This window comes from Lucilia sericata, unplaced genomic scaffold (assembly GCF_015586225.1).
Source record: "Lucilia sericata isolate MDLA Ls3-8-SP2 unplaced genomic scaffold, ASM1558622v1 Contig000937F_arrow, whole genome shotgun sequence".
Lineage (NCBI taxonomy): Eukaryota > Metazoa > Arthropoda > Insecta > Diptera > Calliphoridae > Lucilia > Lucilia sericata.
The window spans coordinates 178,477-196,274 of record NW_023994923.1 but is presented as its reverse complement, the minus strand read 5'-3'; the positions used below and the strand labels follow the sequence as shown (position 1 = coordinate 196,274).

At 29.7% G+C, this 17,798-nt stretch overlaps 1 protein-coding gene across 1 annotated transcript; it reads left to right on the top strand.

The window, feature by feature from the left end:
- The first annotated feature begins 6,913 nt into the window (after positions 1–6,913).
- LOC119609139 (rho GTPase-activating protein conundrum) lies at positions 6,914–15,771 on the top strand. Its single transcript, XM_037963850.1, has 9 exons — positions 6,914–7,396; positions 7,544–7,611; positions 9,472–9,642; positions 9,718–9,806; positions 11,750–12,028; positions 12,089–12,344; positions 12,405–12,749; positions 12,814–13,335; positions 14,932–15,771. The coding sequence occupies exons 1-9, from the start codon at positions 7,243–7,245 to the stop codon at positions 15,148–15,150; spliced, it is 2,103 nt and encodes a 700-aa protein (XP_037819778.1). The 5' UTR covers positions 6,914–7,242; the 3' UTR covers positions 15,151–15,771.
- Positions 15,772–17,798: the final 2,027 nt, after the last annotated feature.

Sequence of the window (17,798 nt, the reverse complement as noted above, 5' to 3'; positions counted from 1 at the left end):
TTCTGTTAGTTCTGTTCTGTTCTGTTCTAGTTCTGTTCTAGTTCTGTTCTAGTTCTGTTCTAGTTCTGTTCTAGTTCTGTTCTAGTTCTGTTCTAGTTCTGTTCTAGTTAGTTCTAGTTATGTTCCAGTTCTGTTCTAGTTCTGTTCTAGTTATGTTCTAGTTCTGTTCTAGTTCTGTTCTAGTTATAGTTATGTGCTAGTTCTAGTTCGTAGTTCTAGTTCTGCTATGTTCTAGTTCTGTTCATGTTCGGTTCTAGTTCTGTTTCTAGTTGCTGTTCTAGTTATGTTCGAGTTCTGTTCTAGTTCTGTTCTAGTTCTGTTCTAGTTCTGTCTCTAGTTCTGGTTCTAGTTCTGCTGTTCTAGTTCTGTGTCTAATCTGTTCTAGGTTCTGTTCTAGTTCTGTTCTAGTTCTATACTAGTTCTGTTCTAGTTCTGTTCTAGTTCTGTTCTAGTTCTGTCTGTTCTAGTTCTGTTCTAGTTCTGTTCTAGTTCTGTTCTAGTGTCTGTTTTAGTTCTGTTCTAGTTCTGTTCTAGTTCTGTTCTAGTTATGTTCTAGTTATGTTCTAGTTCTGTTCTAGTTCTGTTCTAGTTCTGTTCTAGTTCTGTTCTAGTTCTTTTCTAGTTCTGTTCTAGTTCCGTTCTAGTTCCTGTTCTAGTTCTGTTTCTAGTTCTGTAACTAGTTCTGTTCTAGTTCTGTTTTAGTTCTGGTTCTACTTCTGTTCTGTTCTAGTTCTGTTCTAGTTCTGTTCTAGTTCTGTTCTAGTTCTGTTCTAGTTCTGTTCTAGTTCTAGTTCTGTTCTAGTTCTGTTCTAGTTCTGTGTAGTTCTTGTCTAGTTATATTCTAGTTCTGTTCTAGTTCAGTTCTAGTTCATTTCTAGTTCAGTTCTAGTTCAGTTCTAGTTCAGTTCTAGTTTAGTTCTAGTTCAGTTCTAGTTCAGTTCTAGTTCTATTCTAGTTCAGTCCTAGTTTAGTTCCAGTTCAGTTCTAGTTCAGTTCTAGTTCTTTCGAAAAAATGGCGCCTAAGATTTTAAATAATTTCTTTATTAATTAGTTAAAGTAGGAACATACATATTCTTCAATTAACATCTATAATCATTGTAATTTTTTATATCAAATTAAGTTTCTTTTTTTCCTCATCTGCAGTTTATCATTTTTTGAAAATCTTTTCAAACCATAAATAAGTATGTGTGAATGTTTTAAAAGAAAAACACACAGCTGTCTGCACATTTAGGTTATTTGGCAAATTAACCAAGTGTTAAAATAAATAATGTATAGAAAACAATATATTTATTTTAAAATTAAAAAAAAAATACACACGAATATATAATTGTCTGCTGCTTTTATTAAAGATATGAAAAAACGCATTTTACTGGTGGAATGCAACAAAGAAATAAAATTTTATCTTAAGATGTTATGATGAGGTGGAAGATATTGTTTGTGGGGTGTTACTCAATCTCTGGAAAATTTGGTAAAGAAAAAAATAAAAACAGTTAACAGCACGTACTAAACATGATAAAATAATAAAGACTTAACTAACCAAAAATAATATTATAGAAATCCAAAAATAATTTTAAAAAAAGTAATAAATATTAACACCTAAAATGCATTAGAAAATAATATATAATTAAAAATAAATTTAATAAAGCATGACACTTTTTTCTTTATTTTATATCTAACAACACCTTAACAATCCTAAAGATACTTTTATGATTCCAAAGTGCAACTGCTTACTAGTAAGTTCATACATTCATTCAATCATATCGCGTCCATTAAGATTTATATTGTTTATTTTACACTTAGAAAAATATTATCACGCTTATAATTAAAATTTATTTATTGTTTATTTTGTGTTTTATTTTATCAGCTATTGCATTTTGTATTATTGTTGTTGTTTTTTCTTAAGCTTTACACATAAATTCAATCAATTATCTGTAATTGCAACAATTTTTTTTTTTTTGGAAATTACAACATTTTGATTGTTTGATTTTCTTTGGAAATTTTTTAACATCAAATTACAATTAACTGTTAAATAAGATTTAAAGAAGAAAAATAAAACATTAATAGATATTACGAAATCGGTTGAATGTCTTTACGAAAGATATAGTGGTAAAAGAATTTAAAAATATATTTTTTCTATATAAGTAGGGTGGCTCAGTATTACTACAATTACAAATTATTATCTGAGAAGCATAACACTTTCAGTTTATCTTAAGTCCTCTACAGCATTTGACTGACCATTTCTGAACTTTACTGTTTTTGTTTTTGGGTTTCTGTTGGAAATGAAATCTAATCGGTATGTCCTCATGGAATGTTTTCCTTTTCATATTCATCTTTCATTGAACTATTATTCTTTTGCCGAAAGTAAATCTGGTCGATTCGGAGCATACAATGAAATTCTGTGGACTCTTCAATTGGTTAGTCTATGGGCTAGTATTTTGAGTAATTTATGGACTAGTCTATTGACTAGTGTATGGACTATTCTACTGAATAGTGTATGGCCTAGTTTATTACCTAGTGTATGGACTAGTCTATTGATTATCTATGGACTAGTCCATTTAATAGTCTGGGAATTTGTCTAGGGACATGTTTGTTAATATACTAGTCGAGTAACTAATTTTGTCTTTACACTAGTCTATGGGCATAGCTAAAGTCTAGTCTAGGGAGTAATCTAATGAACTAACCCATTGACCAATATATGGACTAGTCTATTGGCTAGTCAATTGACTAGTCTACGGATTAGACTATGGATTAGTCTACAGACTAGCCTATGGATTAGTTTAAGGACTAGCCTGTGGATTAGTCTACGCACTAGCCTATGGAGTAGTCTACTTATTAGCATACTGATCAGTCTATACTATAGACTGATCAGTATGCTCTATATAGACTTTGATATAGTCTATGAACCAGTCTATTGACTCTGCTATGGACAAGACTATAGTCAACTAGTCTATGCAGTGGATTCATTAGCTTATGGACAAGTCTATCGTGAACTAGTCTATGGAGTCTACGATCTAGTCCATGGACTAGACTACGTCCTACTCTTTTGATTACTCTATAAACTATACTACGATCTAGTGTTTTGAATAGTCTAGGGACTAGTTTAATTGCCTGTCTATAGACAAATCCAAATTGCAGTCCATTGACTTGTCTAATCTACACACTAGTCTACTGATTAATTTATGGATAAATTTAATACCTAACATGTCATGGTGGTACTTCGGTATTTTTCGATGTCAAAAAGTGCTAATAAAGCACAATTGTACTGATTTTTTCATCACTGATCTGACAACATATTGATTTCGATCCAAAAGAACTGCTTATCTTTAAAGACCATAAAGGAATCAAGCCCATATCGGATACGCCCTTCTAAAGTCAAGCGTATTTCTAAGAGAGCGATCTGCAGCGATCGATATAAGTAATATTCGGACGGATGGACGGCAAGATCTGGATTATAAAACGGATGAGATTTTAATATAATAAAATATAACACTTTCATGTCAGGGCATTTTTCTCTTCTAAGTCTGGTCTAACCAGATTTAAATAGATAAGATCATTTCAGTCCCACCAAATATAGAGCATTCCTAAGGGTCATGGATATTTGGCTTTGTTGTCGCTTGGGCTAGACGATCTTGAGAATTCTTTATAACCGATCACTTGAAGTATAACAATGGTCTTTATATACATATGTATATTTAGATCGATATCCAAAGCCATAATTTGACCTCAGATTGCAATTTTGAAAATAATCTATAAAATTTAGAAGACCTAACTTTGGGAGTCATAAACTTATCCAATTGTTTCATATTGATCTATCATTTTAATTGGCCTATTACCTTGAATGGACTTCTATAATTTCAATCTCCTATTTGTTATTAATGTATGTACCTAAAAGTATGCCATTATATCAAACAGAAATTCAAATGTTGTATATTAACCCTCGGAAACCCAGAAATACATATATGTGTATAGCGAATTTTAACCGAATCTCCGAATAGATTTTAAAAAAGTCCCATCACAAAATAACACTTTATATGAAGAGGATTTGTCAGTTATTGTTTTATATATCAAAATATTGGTCCGAAATCTAAATCCCGCTTTAGCAGATTTGGATTTGGAACCAATTTCTATAAATACCGCAGGAGACTTATTGAAATTTAATCACTTTCATAAAATGGTAATATGTATTAGAATATCAGTCCTAAACTAATATTATATCCAATGCATATACCGACAAATCGACTGTTCAAGAAGTTATGAAAACTGTTAATAAACTAACTTAGTGGTAACCAATTACGATATGTAGTCATATATTACATGAAGGTCGTTTAACATTCACTTTTCCACACATTTTTAATAACCCTCAAAATACAGTAATGATACCGTTTCTGAAATACTCATACTACATATATTGTGAAATATTTGTATTAAATAATAAAAACAGAAACAAACAAGTAACTCTACTCCACATTAATTGCCATAATTACCGGGTGCAACAAATTGAGCTGACTGCCATTGGTGCAGCAAACACAATTTAAACGCTGGTGTTGTTGATGAAGAAAACTTTTAAATATAAACTAAAAAAAACCTAAACAAAACCGCAATTTATTAGTTTTTTTTAATAAAAATATAGAAAAACAATAATAAATGAATTAGAAACGCTTAAGAGACTTTGTACTACTAAACGGAAATGCAACTTGCACTGAAATTTTTAAAACACTACGACGAACAGACTGACTGACAGACGGACGGTCTGCTATATGGTTCTACTTAAGTTAACCATGTTTATAGAATTACTATTTCATTTTAAAAGTTAGCAGTTAGAGCTTAATTATGACCCACATTGTTAAGCAATTAATAAAAGTGTTTAAAACCATTTGACACACTTTGCAACATATAGTATAGTAATTTTACTATATTTCACGATTAAAGTGCGAACACCGCCACAATTGCTCGTAAGAACATACGTTTAAATTAGCTGATGGTTTTCTTCATTGTTTTTTAATATTATTGTTTTGATATTGCTTTACTTTAATTCTTTTTATAGTTAATGTATTAGTAATGCAGAGTTCAATATAATTTTATTATTAACTATCAAAGACAGGGTTTTACAACAACTTAAGTTAAAATCACGAAGGAATTCAGTTCTAATTCAGTTCTAGTTCAGTTCTAGTTCAGTTCTAGTTCAGTTCTAGTTCAGTTCTAGTTCAGTTCTAGTTCAGTTCTAGTTCAGTTCTAGTTCAGTTCTAGTTCAGTTCTAGTTCAGTTCTAGTTCAGTTCTAGTTCAGTTCTAGTTCAGTTCTAGTTCAGTTCTAGTTCAGTTCTAGTTCAGTTCTAGTTCAGTTCTAGTTCAGTTCTAGTTCAGTTCTAGTTCAGTTCTAGTTCAGTTCTAGTTCAGTTCTAGTTCAGTTCTAGTTCAAGTTCAGTTCTAGTTCAATTCTAGTTCAGTTGTAGTTCAATTCTAGTTCAGTTCTAGTTGAGTTCTAGTTCAATTCTAGTTGAGTTCTAGTTAAGTTCTAGTTCAGTTCTAGTTCAGTTCTAGTTCAGTTCTAGTTCAGTTCTAGTTCAGTTCTAGTTCAGTTCTAGTTCAGTTCTAGTTCAGTTCTAGTTCAGTTCTAGTTCTAGTTCAGTTCTAGTTCAGTTCTAGTTCAGTTCTAGTTATAGTTCAGTTCTAGTTATAGTTCAGTTCTAGTTATAGTTCAGTTCTAGTTATAGTTCAGTTCTAGTTCAGTTCTAGTTCAGTTCTAGTTCAGTTCTAGTTCAGTTCTAGTTCAGTTCTAGTTCAGTTCTAGTTCAGTTCTAGTTCAGTTCTAGTTCAGTTCTAGTTCAGTTCTAGTTCAGTTCTAGTTCTGTTCTAGTTCAGTTCTAGTTCTGTTGTAGTTCTGTTCTAGTTCTGTTGTAGTTCTGTTCTAGTTCTTTTCTAGTTCTGTTCTAGTACTGTTCTAGTTCTGTTCTAGTTATGTTCTAGTTCTGTTCTAGTTCAGTTCTAGTTCTGTTCTAGTTCTGTTCTAGTTCTGTTCTAGTTCTGTTCTAGTTCTGTTCTAGTTCTGTTCTAGTTCTGTTCTAGTTCTGTTCTAGTTCTGTTCTAGTTCTGTTCTAGTTCTGTTCCAGTTCTGTTCTAGTTCTGTTCTAGTTCTGTTCTAGTTCTCTTCTAGTTCTGTTTCAGTTCTGTTCTAGTTCTGTTCTAGTTCTGTTCTAGTTCTGTTCTAGTTCTGTTCTAGTTCAGTTCTAGTTTAGTTCTAGTTCAGTTCTAGTTCAGTTCTAGTTTAGTTCTAGTTCAGTTCAAGTTCAGTTCTAGTTCAGTTCTAGTTCAGTTCTAGTTCAGTTCTAGTTTAGTTCTAATTTAGTTCTAGTTCAGTTCTAGTTCAGTTCCAGTTCAGTTCTAGTTCAGTTCTAGTTCAGTTCTAGTTCAGTTCTAGTTCAGTTCTAGTTCAGTTCTAGTTCAGTTCTAGTTCAGTTCTAGTTCATATCTAGTTCAGTTCTAGTTCATATCTAGTTCAGTTCTAGTTCAATCAATCAATCAATCTATCTGTCTATCTATCTATCTATCTATCTATCTATCTATCTATCTATCTATCTATCTATCTATCTATCTATCTATCTATCTATCTATCTATCTATCTATCTATCTATCTATCTATCTATCTATCTATCTATCTATCTATCTATCTATCTATCTATCTATCTATCTATCTATCTATCTATCTATCTATCTATCTATCTATCTATCTATCTAAAAATATTCCTTTATACAAGTTTTAACAGCTTTCAGAAGTTACACATTTTTTCACCCCTGTTTACACTAGAAATTTAACCTCTCATTCGAAACTATTTTTTCTTAATTTATTACATAAAGAAGACAAATCTACATAATATTTATTAATGAATTTATTTTTACAACTTTGTCTCATTTTAGTTCGCACTAAACTAACCACTTGGATCTTCCTGTGCTTGTAATTTTTGCGGTTTTCTTCACATTATGCCAACAAAAACGCTGACAGCGTTTAATTTTATTATTATCATCTAAGAACTAGAAAGAAAAAAATGCTTTATTAATAACAGACATTATCAGCAAGACCAAACAGTCTTGTTAAATAAGTCTTCAATTCAATTGTTCTACACAAGATCTTTGAATTAAAACAACAAGTGTATTTGTTTTTGACTTGCTTTACGCTGCAACGCTTTTGTAAAAAGAAGAAAGAAAAAATATAAATTAAAAACTAAATAAATAAATCAAACATCATCATGCCATATTTTCCAAATATCAGTAAAAGTAGTAATAAAATGAGTAGTAATACCTCATTGGACAATGCATCGGATCAGGATTATAGTGAATTTTTAAATGAATATCTACTGCATACACATTCACCTCACAACGAGCCGGAAATACAATATGAAGGTAAGAGTTTTGTTTTTTAAAGGCGGGGACATTTTTGTTACATATTTCTATACTTTTAAAGGAGTTTTTTAACAAAACTGTTGTTTTAACTTAAAACTGTTTTGATTTTTAAAATATTTCTTCCTTGTTTTTTTGTTGTATTTACAGAGGGTGAATTGGAAGCTGAATGGTTAATTGCTGCCGGTTTTCCACAATTAACAAAACCATTTGAGCAGGTAAGTTTGCTATTTTAAAGGTAATATCAAGTATTATTGATTTTTATAAAGAAATTGCATAAAAAATAGTTCATATTTAGTAAAAAGTTTGAACAAGCCCCTGTTATATAAATAGTACTTTTTATGCGTAATGTTTATAAGTGTTTTATAAATGGCTTGATTTCATTATTAAGTTGTCACTTTAAATACAAGTCTTTGAGTGGTTTATTTTTGTCCATACTAAAAAGATTACTCATTTTTTGTATAATTTTACAAAATAAATTTGCCTTAAGTTTGCATAAAAGTACTTTTTTCATAAAGTTTCTCTCAAAAAAATCATGTTAAACGAAAGATCAGTATGTTATGATTAAGTTGAAAAAAGTACTTTTTAGAAAAGTGCTTCTGAATGAATACATTTTAACTAGTGCCTTTTGAAAAAAAGTACTTTTTTGAAAAGTACCTTTTGAAAAAGTACTTTTTGAAAAAAGTACTTTTCTAGAAATATCTTTTTAACATACTAGGAGTACGTTTAAATTGAAAAAGTAACTTTTCACAAAATTCTTTTATGCAATGTTATGTTAAAAAGTACTTTTTCGTTTGAATTAAGTCCCAGTTTTTATACAAATAAACCAAAAGGCTGCCATTTGTTGACATTTTGTTGGAATCTACAAACAGTTTTTAAATTGAATTTTAAAGGAACTTGACTCTCCTAACAACTCCAATTACTTCAAAGTATTTTAGTACTTTTTATGCGTAATGTTTATAAGTGTTTTATAAATGGTTTCATTATTAAGTTGGCATTTTAAATACAAGTCTTTGGGTGGTTTATTTTTGTCTATACTAAAAAGATTACTCATTTTTTGTATAATTTTACAAAATAAATTTGCCTTATGTTTGTATAAAAGTACTTTTTTCATAAAGTTTCTCTCAAAGAAATCATGTTAAACGAAAGATCAGTATATGTTATGATTAAGTTGAAAAAAAGTACTTTTTTTCAAAAGTGCCTCTCAATGAATACATTTTAACTAGTGCCTTTTGAAAAAAAGTACTTTTTTGAAAAGTACTTTTTGAAAAAGTACTTTTTTAAAAAAGTACTTTTCTAGAAATATCTTTTTAACATACTAGGAGTAAGTTTGAATTTAAAAAGTAACTTTTCATAAAAATCTTTTATGCAATGTGATGTTAAAAAGTACTTTTTTGTTTGAATTAAGTCCCAGTTTTTATACAAATAACCAAAAGGCTGTCATTTGTTGACATTTTGTTGGAATCTACAAACAGTTTTTAAATTTAATTTTAAAGGAACTTGACTCTCCTAACAACTCCAATTACTTCAAAGTATTTTGTTATAGTTGTTGATTTTATCATTTGAACAAAACTCTTGTTTAAACATTATAAAAACATTTAGCTATTGATCCGTCAATTTACAAAAAAACAACAACAACTAGACTTGAAATTTGACGAATTAGACAATTCATGTTAAACGATCTCTCTCTACACAATACAAGTTCAAATCGATTTCATTGCACAATAATAATAATAATGATGATCATAATGAGAAGGAAAACTAAAACAATATTGACAAGAAAGAAAGAAAACAACAACAACAATAACAATTTTAATAGAGTCGTGTACCGTTATTGACAGATATTTGGTGACAGTTGTAAATTGGCATTTGATTAGCCATGAAAGTTTAATGACATAAAACGGGCAGTTTTTTGAAAAAAAAAATAAAAATTTAAAAGAAAATGTTTAAACTGTTAATAAAATTGCCCAATAACTTAAGAAATATAAAAACAATTAAATATTTAATTATTATTATAATGGTGGGAGAGGAGTTTTTTCCTAACATCTAAACAATATTTTAATTTCAATTTTTTTAAGGGCTTGGAATTGCGAACTTCTGAATTGGAACCGATTTTGGCCTCGTTGTCTAAGCCTCATGCTGATGCCATTAAACAGAGAGTGCGTACTTTGAATCAAACCGTTAGGGGACGCACTAAAAATCGCCAAAAACGTAAACCCGATATTAGAGATGTTTTTCGAGATTTTGATGTGAGTTTAAAGAAATGATTTTAATTGTTTATGCCATAATATTAATTTGTTAATCATTTACTTTTTTAACTTTAGGAATCAAGCACTGGCACCAGATCACGTAGTGCAACCCCTGATTCTTTGGATTCCATACCGGGTGATGAGGTGTGGGGCAATACCTCCATGTAAGTAATAAATAAGTTTTTGTTTGTAAAAAGTTTACTGCGCTAAATCCGAATTTGCCGAAACACTTTTTTCTAAAGAATTGAGCCGCGCTGAATCCGAATTTCTCATTACATTAGGATTTCGAGATATCTTGTATTTAGCTATGTTTGAAACGTTGTAATAGCGTGAAGACATCTTTATTTATACAACTTGTTATGTCATCTGAAAGTCCAACTTTATTTAACATTTTTATAACTGCTTCAATCTTCGAGATATCTTAACCTTAACTTTGAAACCCTGATGAGATCATATCATACCCGAAAACGTACACCTAGACCGCTATCGGATATGTTGTGCGCTCCTCTCTTTCCTGGACATAATTCCTTATAATTTTCCCATCAGTATTCCTGAGAGATCTAATATCAGGAATAACATCGCTCCTAAGATATTTGCATCCTATTTCGATGAAAGCCCATAAATGACAGAGAAAGTATTACATCGTTTCACTGTCCTCTCCGCATCTTAACCTTAACTTTGAAAACCTGATGATATCATATCATATCCGAAAACATACACCTAGGCCGCTATCGGTAATGTTGTGCGCTCCTCTCTTTCCTGGACGTAATTCCTTATAATTTCCCTATCAGTTTCCTGAGAGATCTAATATCAGGAATAACGTCACTCCTAAGATATTTGCATCTTATTTCGCTGAAAACCCACCAATAACAGAAAAAGTATTCGTCTGAATCCGTTGGACCAATTGTCTTAAGTTGTGTCCGTAAACCTGTTCGCTAAGAATACGTGCCATCATACTTACTTTAGACTTATTCTTTGTGGTAAATCTTTACAGCTTGGTTCTACCCATAGGATTTTAGTGCTCCTACTTACCGGACGCATGCGATTCTCTCGCCCACATTTTTAATTCGGCTCTCTACAAGTCCAACGGTTTAAGGTTAAATTTATCGAATACCCTTCCCTTTATAAGTGCACTGTCAATTATCCCCAAGTTCCCCTGGTTCTCATTTGATGCAAATCTTACCTTTTGAAAGAGTATTCGGACTAAGTCCTATACGGTCTTAAATTTAACCTTATCATCTGATATCGCCCTACAATTGCCTAGAGAAAAAAGCATCCTTCTGATAAGCTGTTGCTGAATCGCCAATCTTTTGCCGATTAAGAATCGGGTTGTTTGAGCGGAGGTCCAATTGTCATCGGAACGAAGAAGACGTTAGTATATTTTGGTTGCCGATATTGTATTTCAGTTTCAAAATTGATCCGCAGGGATGTTAAGTCTATCACTTTAGAGCCATCTGTGTGGCAATAAATTCCAGCAGGGGTTGGCTATATGTTCCGCTTAACCTCTTATCTGGTATCAATGACTCATAGTTGCCGACTTTTATAAATCTGGTATGCGGATGGACAGGTTCGACGCTTAAGCATAGCCTTGCAGTATTTCCAGTATTCTTTGACGACGTAACCCATTACCGGCTTTGGTCAATTCCTTATAAGATCGGCTGTGATTGCAGATTCGTTTAGATCCAAGGAATGTCCATCAGTATTTCTAAAGCCTTCATCAACGTAATGCTCTTACCCCCAAGTAATATGTACATATGTATGTCCATAGCAGTCCACCAGATTATAGAAGCATTAGTTAGAATAATAGCAGACTGGTCTAAGTTCTATATCGGTTGAGAAGGACTATAAATAGTGATTATCCAGAGTAATGGCTATAAAATCCCGCCCAGTTGTAAACAAGCCCTAATAGGTATATCGTACAAATCGCAGCTTATCCATTTATTTTTCTTAGTATATGGTTGATCCAGTCAAGAATCCCCCGATCACTCTATATGAATAATAATATTGTTGGTTTATATGAGATTTTTGAAAACTCTTCTTTCAAATTTATTAACGATTAACGAATTATTAAAAATTTTGTTCACATGTTCTACTTCTCTTTCCACAGACCCAGTTTTGTTAGCATATTTGATCATGGCAATACAACGGATAACGGCAATGGCCATTCACCTCTATTTTCGAGTAAAAATCTTAAGCAAAAATTAAGACGTACACCAAGTGCTCCTCTCAAAGGTTCTACAGATATTTTTCGTGGTTCTCATGTACGCTGTGATATACCACTATACTCAGCCGATGGTATAGAACTATTGGGTTTTTCACGCATTGGTACCATACATATACCAAGGAATAGAAATAGATCCGGCTCAGATCCTTCCTGTTCAGTGGGGTAAGTTATAAATAACTTTCATGTTTAAAAATGTCAATCTTAATTGAATTTATTTCATAGACGTGCCCGTGGTGAATCAATGACCCAAGATTCTCAAAGTGATAATAACACCTCTTCGGGGGATTCTAGTGATGAGTGTTTGTCCAATCATCAAAGACTATCGAATTCTTCGTCGCCCGAAACATCGCCACAAAAGATATTAATCAGTAAAATACATTTGGATACACCACCACAAAGTGTGCAAAATTCACCCTCCTCACGAGATGGTATTAGTTTTGAGAGTATGTGCCGTGAGACCTCTAGTCAAGATGGAGTGGTGAGTTATTCTTAAGCTTTCCTATAATATTTTATAAAATTTTATTCTTTTTTCTTTTAGGATACTGTCGATAGCAGTGATTTATCCTTGGAATTTTACTCCGATATTGATACAATTAACGAGACAGAATTGAAGCGTTTACAACCGTTGTTCTGGTTGGAACTAGCTTCCATATTCGATCGTAATCACGTTCAGCTAGATAAACGGAAACCCGTTAAGCGTCGTCGCAAAGAAGAGGGTAATTTATTTGGTGTCTCTTTGAATGCTTTAATCAGACGTGATCAACAGATAACGGGTACCGATTCCACATTGGTACCTTTATTTTTGGAAGGTTTACTAGAAGAACTAACCAAAAGAGGTGCCCGTGAGGAAGGTATTTTACGTGTCGCTGGACATAAACAAAAGGTAAAATCTCATCCTAAACTCTAATAGGTTTTATCTGAAAATCTTCTTTTTGTAATAATTTTAGACTGAATTACTTTATCAAGAACTTGAATCGAGTTTCTATCAAAAACCAAAAAAATTCCAACAACTCTTAAGCTCAGCCAGTGTTCATGAATTGAGCGCCCTGCTCAAACGTTGGCTACGCGAACTACCCCAACCCCTGCTCACCAACGAACTTATACAATTATTCTATCAGTGTCATGCTCTCCCGCCCACAGATCAAGCCAAAGCTTTGGCCATCATTTGCCAAATGTTGCCACACGAAAATCGCAATACGCTACGAACGCTTTTGCATTTCCTCAACAATGTGATCGAACAAAAAGATTTAAATAAAATGAATTTACACAATGTTGCCACGATCATTGCACCATCATTCTTTCCGCCTCGTTTCGTACATCCCATTGATAAGAACAGCATAGAGGATCAAGTCAAGATGGCAGCACAATGTTGTCGTCTAACGAATGTATTGATAACGCGTGGCGAATCACTATTTCAAGTGCCAAATAATTTAATAGAAGAATCAAAATCTTCGAATAAAACAAGACAGGTAAGAGGATTTTCATTTCGGAAAAGAAAGTATAAAAAGCGTTTAAGCCAAATTTTCAAACGTTTCTTCCTGGAGGGATATCCAAAGGATAAGGAGTTTAAGACATTTTCATTTTAATAAAGTTCTTGAAAAAATGCTTGTTATTTGTTATGAAATAAATTTGTTAAAAAATTTTGTAGTTTGATAAATGGTTTATGATTATCAAAGAAAACTTTTAAGGGAAAAGCTTTTTTATAAGCAACTTTTATTAGCTTTTTACAAAAATGTTGATGTGTTTTTCCACAAATGTTTTTATTATATTCTTTAGCTAAAAAAGCTTGTTTGAAAAAAGCTTTAAGTTAATAAAAAAAAGCTCAAAAAATTTTTATTTTTTTTTTTTTTTTTTTTTTTTGTTCAAAGATTTCGTTAAAGCTTTCATTTACCTTTTTAAATTTTCCGTTAGCTTTTTTATAAAGCTTTTACATACGTAATACCATTTATCATAATATTATAAGCGTTTTTCATAAAAATCTTCTATAATTTTATTTTCTTTAATAAAAAGCTTCTATAAATTTATTTTCTTTCATTAAGAGCTTTTGTAAGTTTATTTTCGCAAAACAACGTTTGTTAGTTCAAGCTTTTTTCTAAAAGTTTTTATTATGTTTTTTACATAAAAAAAAACATTTGTTAGCTATTTTCATAAAAAAGTTTTTAAAAGCTTTTCATTAAAGCTTTCATTAGATTTTTCGCAAAGAGTATTTATTGGCTTTTTACTTAAAAAAACTTTTATTATTTTTTCATAAAAAGCTTTTATAACATTTTTCTATTAGCGTTTTGCATAAAAAGCTTCTATAAGTTTATTATTTCTTAAATAAAGAGCTTTTATAAGTTGTTTTTCACAAAAAAAAATTTCCATTAAGAGCTTTTGTATGTTTATTTTCATAAAACAGCGGTTATTAGTTTAAGCTTTTTTTCTAAAAGTTTTTAAATAAGAAAACATTTGTTACCTATTTTTATAAAAAGCTTTTCATAAAATTTTTCGCAAAAATCTTTTATTGGCTTTTACCTTAAAAAGCTTTTATTAGTTTTTTCATAAAAAGCTTTTATTACATTTTTCCCTAAGCGTTTTTCATAAAAAGCTTCTATAAATTTATTATTCCTTAAATAAAGAGCTTTTATAAGATGTTTTTCATGAAACAGCGTTATTTAGTTTTACATTTTTTTTCCTTAAAATATTTATTATGTTTTTACTTAAAAAACTTTTATTAGCTATTTTCATAAAAAGCTTTTAATTTTTTTGCTCATAAAAAGCATCTACGTATGCGCATTTTTAATAAAACAACTTTTATTAGCCTTTTTATAGAGAGCTTTTCCTAGTTTTTTTTTTCCTAAAAAGTTTTTATTAGGCTTTTTCATAAAAAACTTTTTTTAATGCTTTTCATAAAAGCTTTTACTAGCTTTTTTCATAAAACATCGTAATATAATTTTTGTTATAAAGTTTTTATTTAAGATGATATCAAAACTGTTTATGAAAGTTTTATTTTTTGAGAGCTTTTTGTACAAAACCTCATTTTTTTATTTCATAAATAATTTTTTTTGTTTTTTTCTCATTTTTAGGGTAAACGTGGTCTACATCGACGTGTTAAGGCTACCACATCCCTGTTGCATGTTAGCAGCTCATCTAATAATAATAACAATAACAACAATATTAGCAGCAATAATAACAATAACAACACCAACAATAATACCAGTACCATTTCCATAGGTGAAAATGGCAATATGGTAACACGTCAACAGTCAATTAATCCAAGTCATGTACATCGTTTAATTATTTGATCACTACAATCATTTACGATTTACTGTCATCTTACAAATTAGACCAAAGTCGTCGTCTCTAACACAAAAGCTTATTATTAATGATAAATTACAAAAGAAAAGGTGTCTAATATCTAAACGGAAAATTAAATAAAAATCATTTTTTCATTAAAATTTTTTAAACTAGTTTTTTTTTTAGTCAATACGTGTTAAATTGACTTAGAAACTAGAACAATCATTTAAACAAATTAAACATTGTGTGCATAGTTATTAAACAAAAGCTCAAAATAATAGAAGTTAATTAATGTTTAATTTTAATAATTATTATTTTTTTATATATTACATATTTGCATACATACATATTTACATAATTACCCAGATATTCAAAAAAATTAAAAATTTAGCATTAGCTTAAACTTATGTTTTAGTTTTAAATATAACAACTTATGTATTATGTATTTTTTATGTACATTATATACTTTATTATTATTATTTACTTTTTATGTTTATATATGTAATTAATTAGTTTATAGAGAAAATTATCTAACATAAATAATACTTATGTAGTTTATTATTAATAAGTTTAAGTAATCATTAGAACAAAAATTATAAACAGAAAACACTGAAAAAAAAATATATATAAAAATATAAAATAATAATTTTTAACAAAATTTTTAAATTTTTCAGATTTTATTTGTTTTTAAGGTTTTTAAACCTATTTGTGTTTAAGCTTTATTATAGTTTTAAGAAAGTTTTTCTGAAATTTAAGAAATTAAGTAAAATAGTGTTGAAATTTTCAAATTTATAAACTATGAGATGTTTAACTTATACTCAGTAAATTTCACCTGTGGAGAAGATACTGTAGTCAAGTTATATATCAATGGATAGGAAATTATGTCTAGTTTTCAAAAATATATAAAATGTTTAATAATTACATAATTCGTAAAAGACTTTTTTGAAAAATATGTTAAAAAGTATTGAGTTTTTGACTTTGTTCAAACTATAAGATGTTAACAATTCCCGAATTAATTTCATACGTGAAAGAGAAAAGTAAGCATGTTATATATCAATGGATAGGAGATTATGTCTAGTTTTCAAAAATATATAAAACGTTTAATAATTATAAAAATCATAGAAGACTTTTTTGAAAAATTTGATAAAAAGTGTTAAGTTTTTGACTTTGTTCAAACTATAAGATGTTAAAAATTCCGTAATTAATTTCGCACGTGAAAGAGATAAGTTAAACATGTTATATATCAATAGATAGGCAATTGCATCTAGTTTTCAAAAATATATAAAACGTTTAATAATTATAAAATTCATAGAAGACTTTTTTGAAAAATATGACTAAAAGTGTTGAGTTTTTGACTTTGTTCAAACTATAAAATGTTAAAATTTCACACGTGAAAGAGATTAGTTAAACATGTTATATATCAATGGATAGGAAATTATGTCAAGTTTTCAAAAATATATAAAATGTTTAATAATTATATCATTAGTAGAAGACTTTTTTGAAAAATATGACTAAAAGTGTTGAGTTTTTGACTTTGTTCAAACTATAAAATGTTAAAATTTCACACGTGAAAGAGATTAGTTAAACATGTTATATATCAGTAGATAAGAAATTATGTCTAGTTTTCAAAAATATATAAAACATTTAATAATTATAAAATTCATAGAAGACTTTTTGAAAAATATATAAAAAAATGCTTTATATTGAGTTCTAAGTTCAAACTAAGAGATGTGAACAATTCCCTAATTAATTTCACCTGTGGTAAAGATAACATAGACTAACTATATATTAATGGATAGGAAATTGTATCTAGTTTTCAAAAATATATAAAACGTTTAACAAGTATAAAATTTATAGAAGACTTTTTTGTAAAATATGGCAAAAACCTTAACATTTTTTAGTTGAAACTATGAGAGGTTAAAAATAACCTCATAAATTCCTCTTGTGGTTAAATTATATATCAAAGGATAGCATATTGAGACTAGTTTTCAAAAATATATAAAACTTTTAACAAACATAAAAATCATAGTAGACTTTCTTAAAAGATGTGGCAAAAATGCTGCCAAATGTTGAGTTTTGACTAAGTTAAAACTGTAAGATGTTAGCAATTCGCTAATTAATTTCACACTTGAAAGAGATAAGGTAAACATATTATATATCAATGGATAGGAAATTGAATCTAGTTTAAAAATACATAAAATGTTTAATAAGCATAAAATTCTTAGAAGTCTTTTTTGAAAAATATGACATTTTTTATGAACATTTTTAAAAAGTAAAACAGAAAAAGTGTCTCAAAAACATTTTTCATATTTTTGAGGTGCTTTAATTTAGGGGCCCCTGAACTTGCCCTGGGTGGGTTAATAAGATCCATATTCTAAACTTCAACTTAGCAACAGTTCTTCTTCAGACATGTGTAATTTTATAGAAATCGGTTAAACCATTTAGAAATTGTAGATTTATTTCTCTTTATTTTCGTTCTTTTTTGGTTTTTATACCCTACACCACTAATGGGTGAACAGTATTATGGGTTTGTTGTTGATGTTTGGGACGTATAGAAATTTTGGAACACACACCTTAAAGTATACCAATCAGCTCAGAATCAGTCGATTTAGATATGTCCTTCAATCCTTCCGTCTGTCCGTCTATACATCCAAAG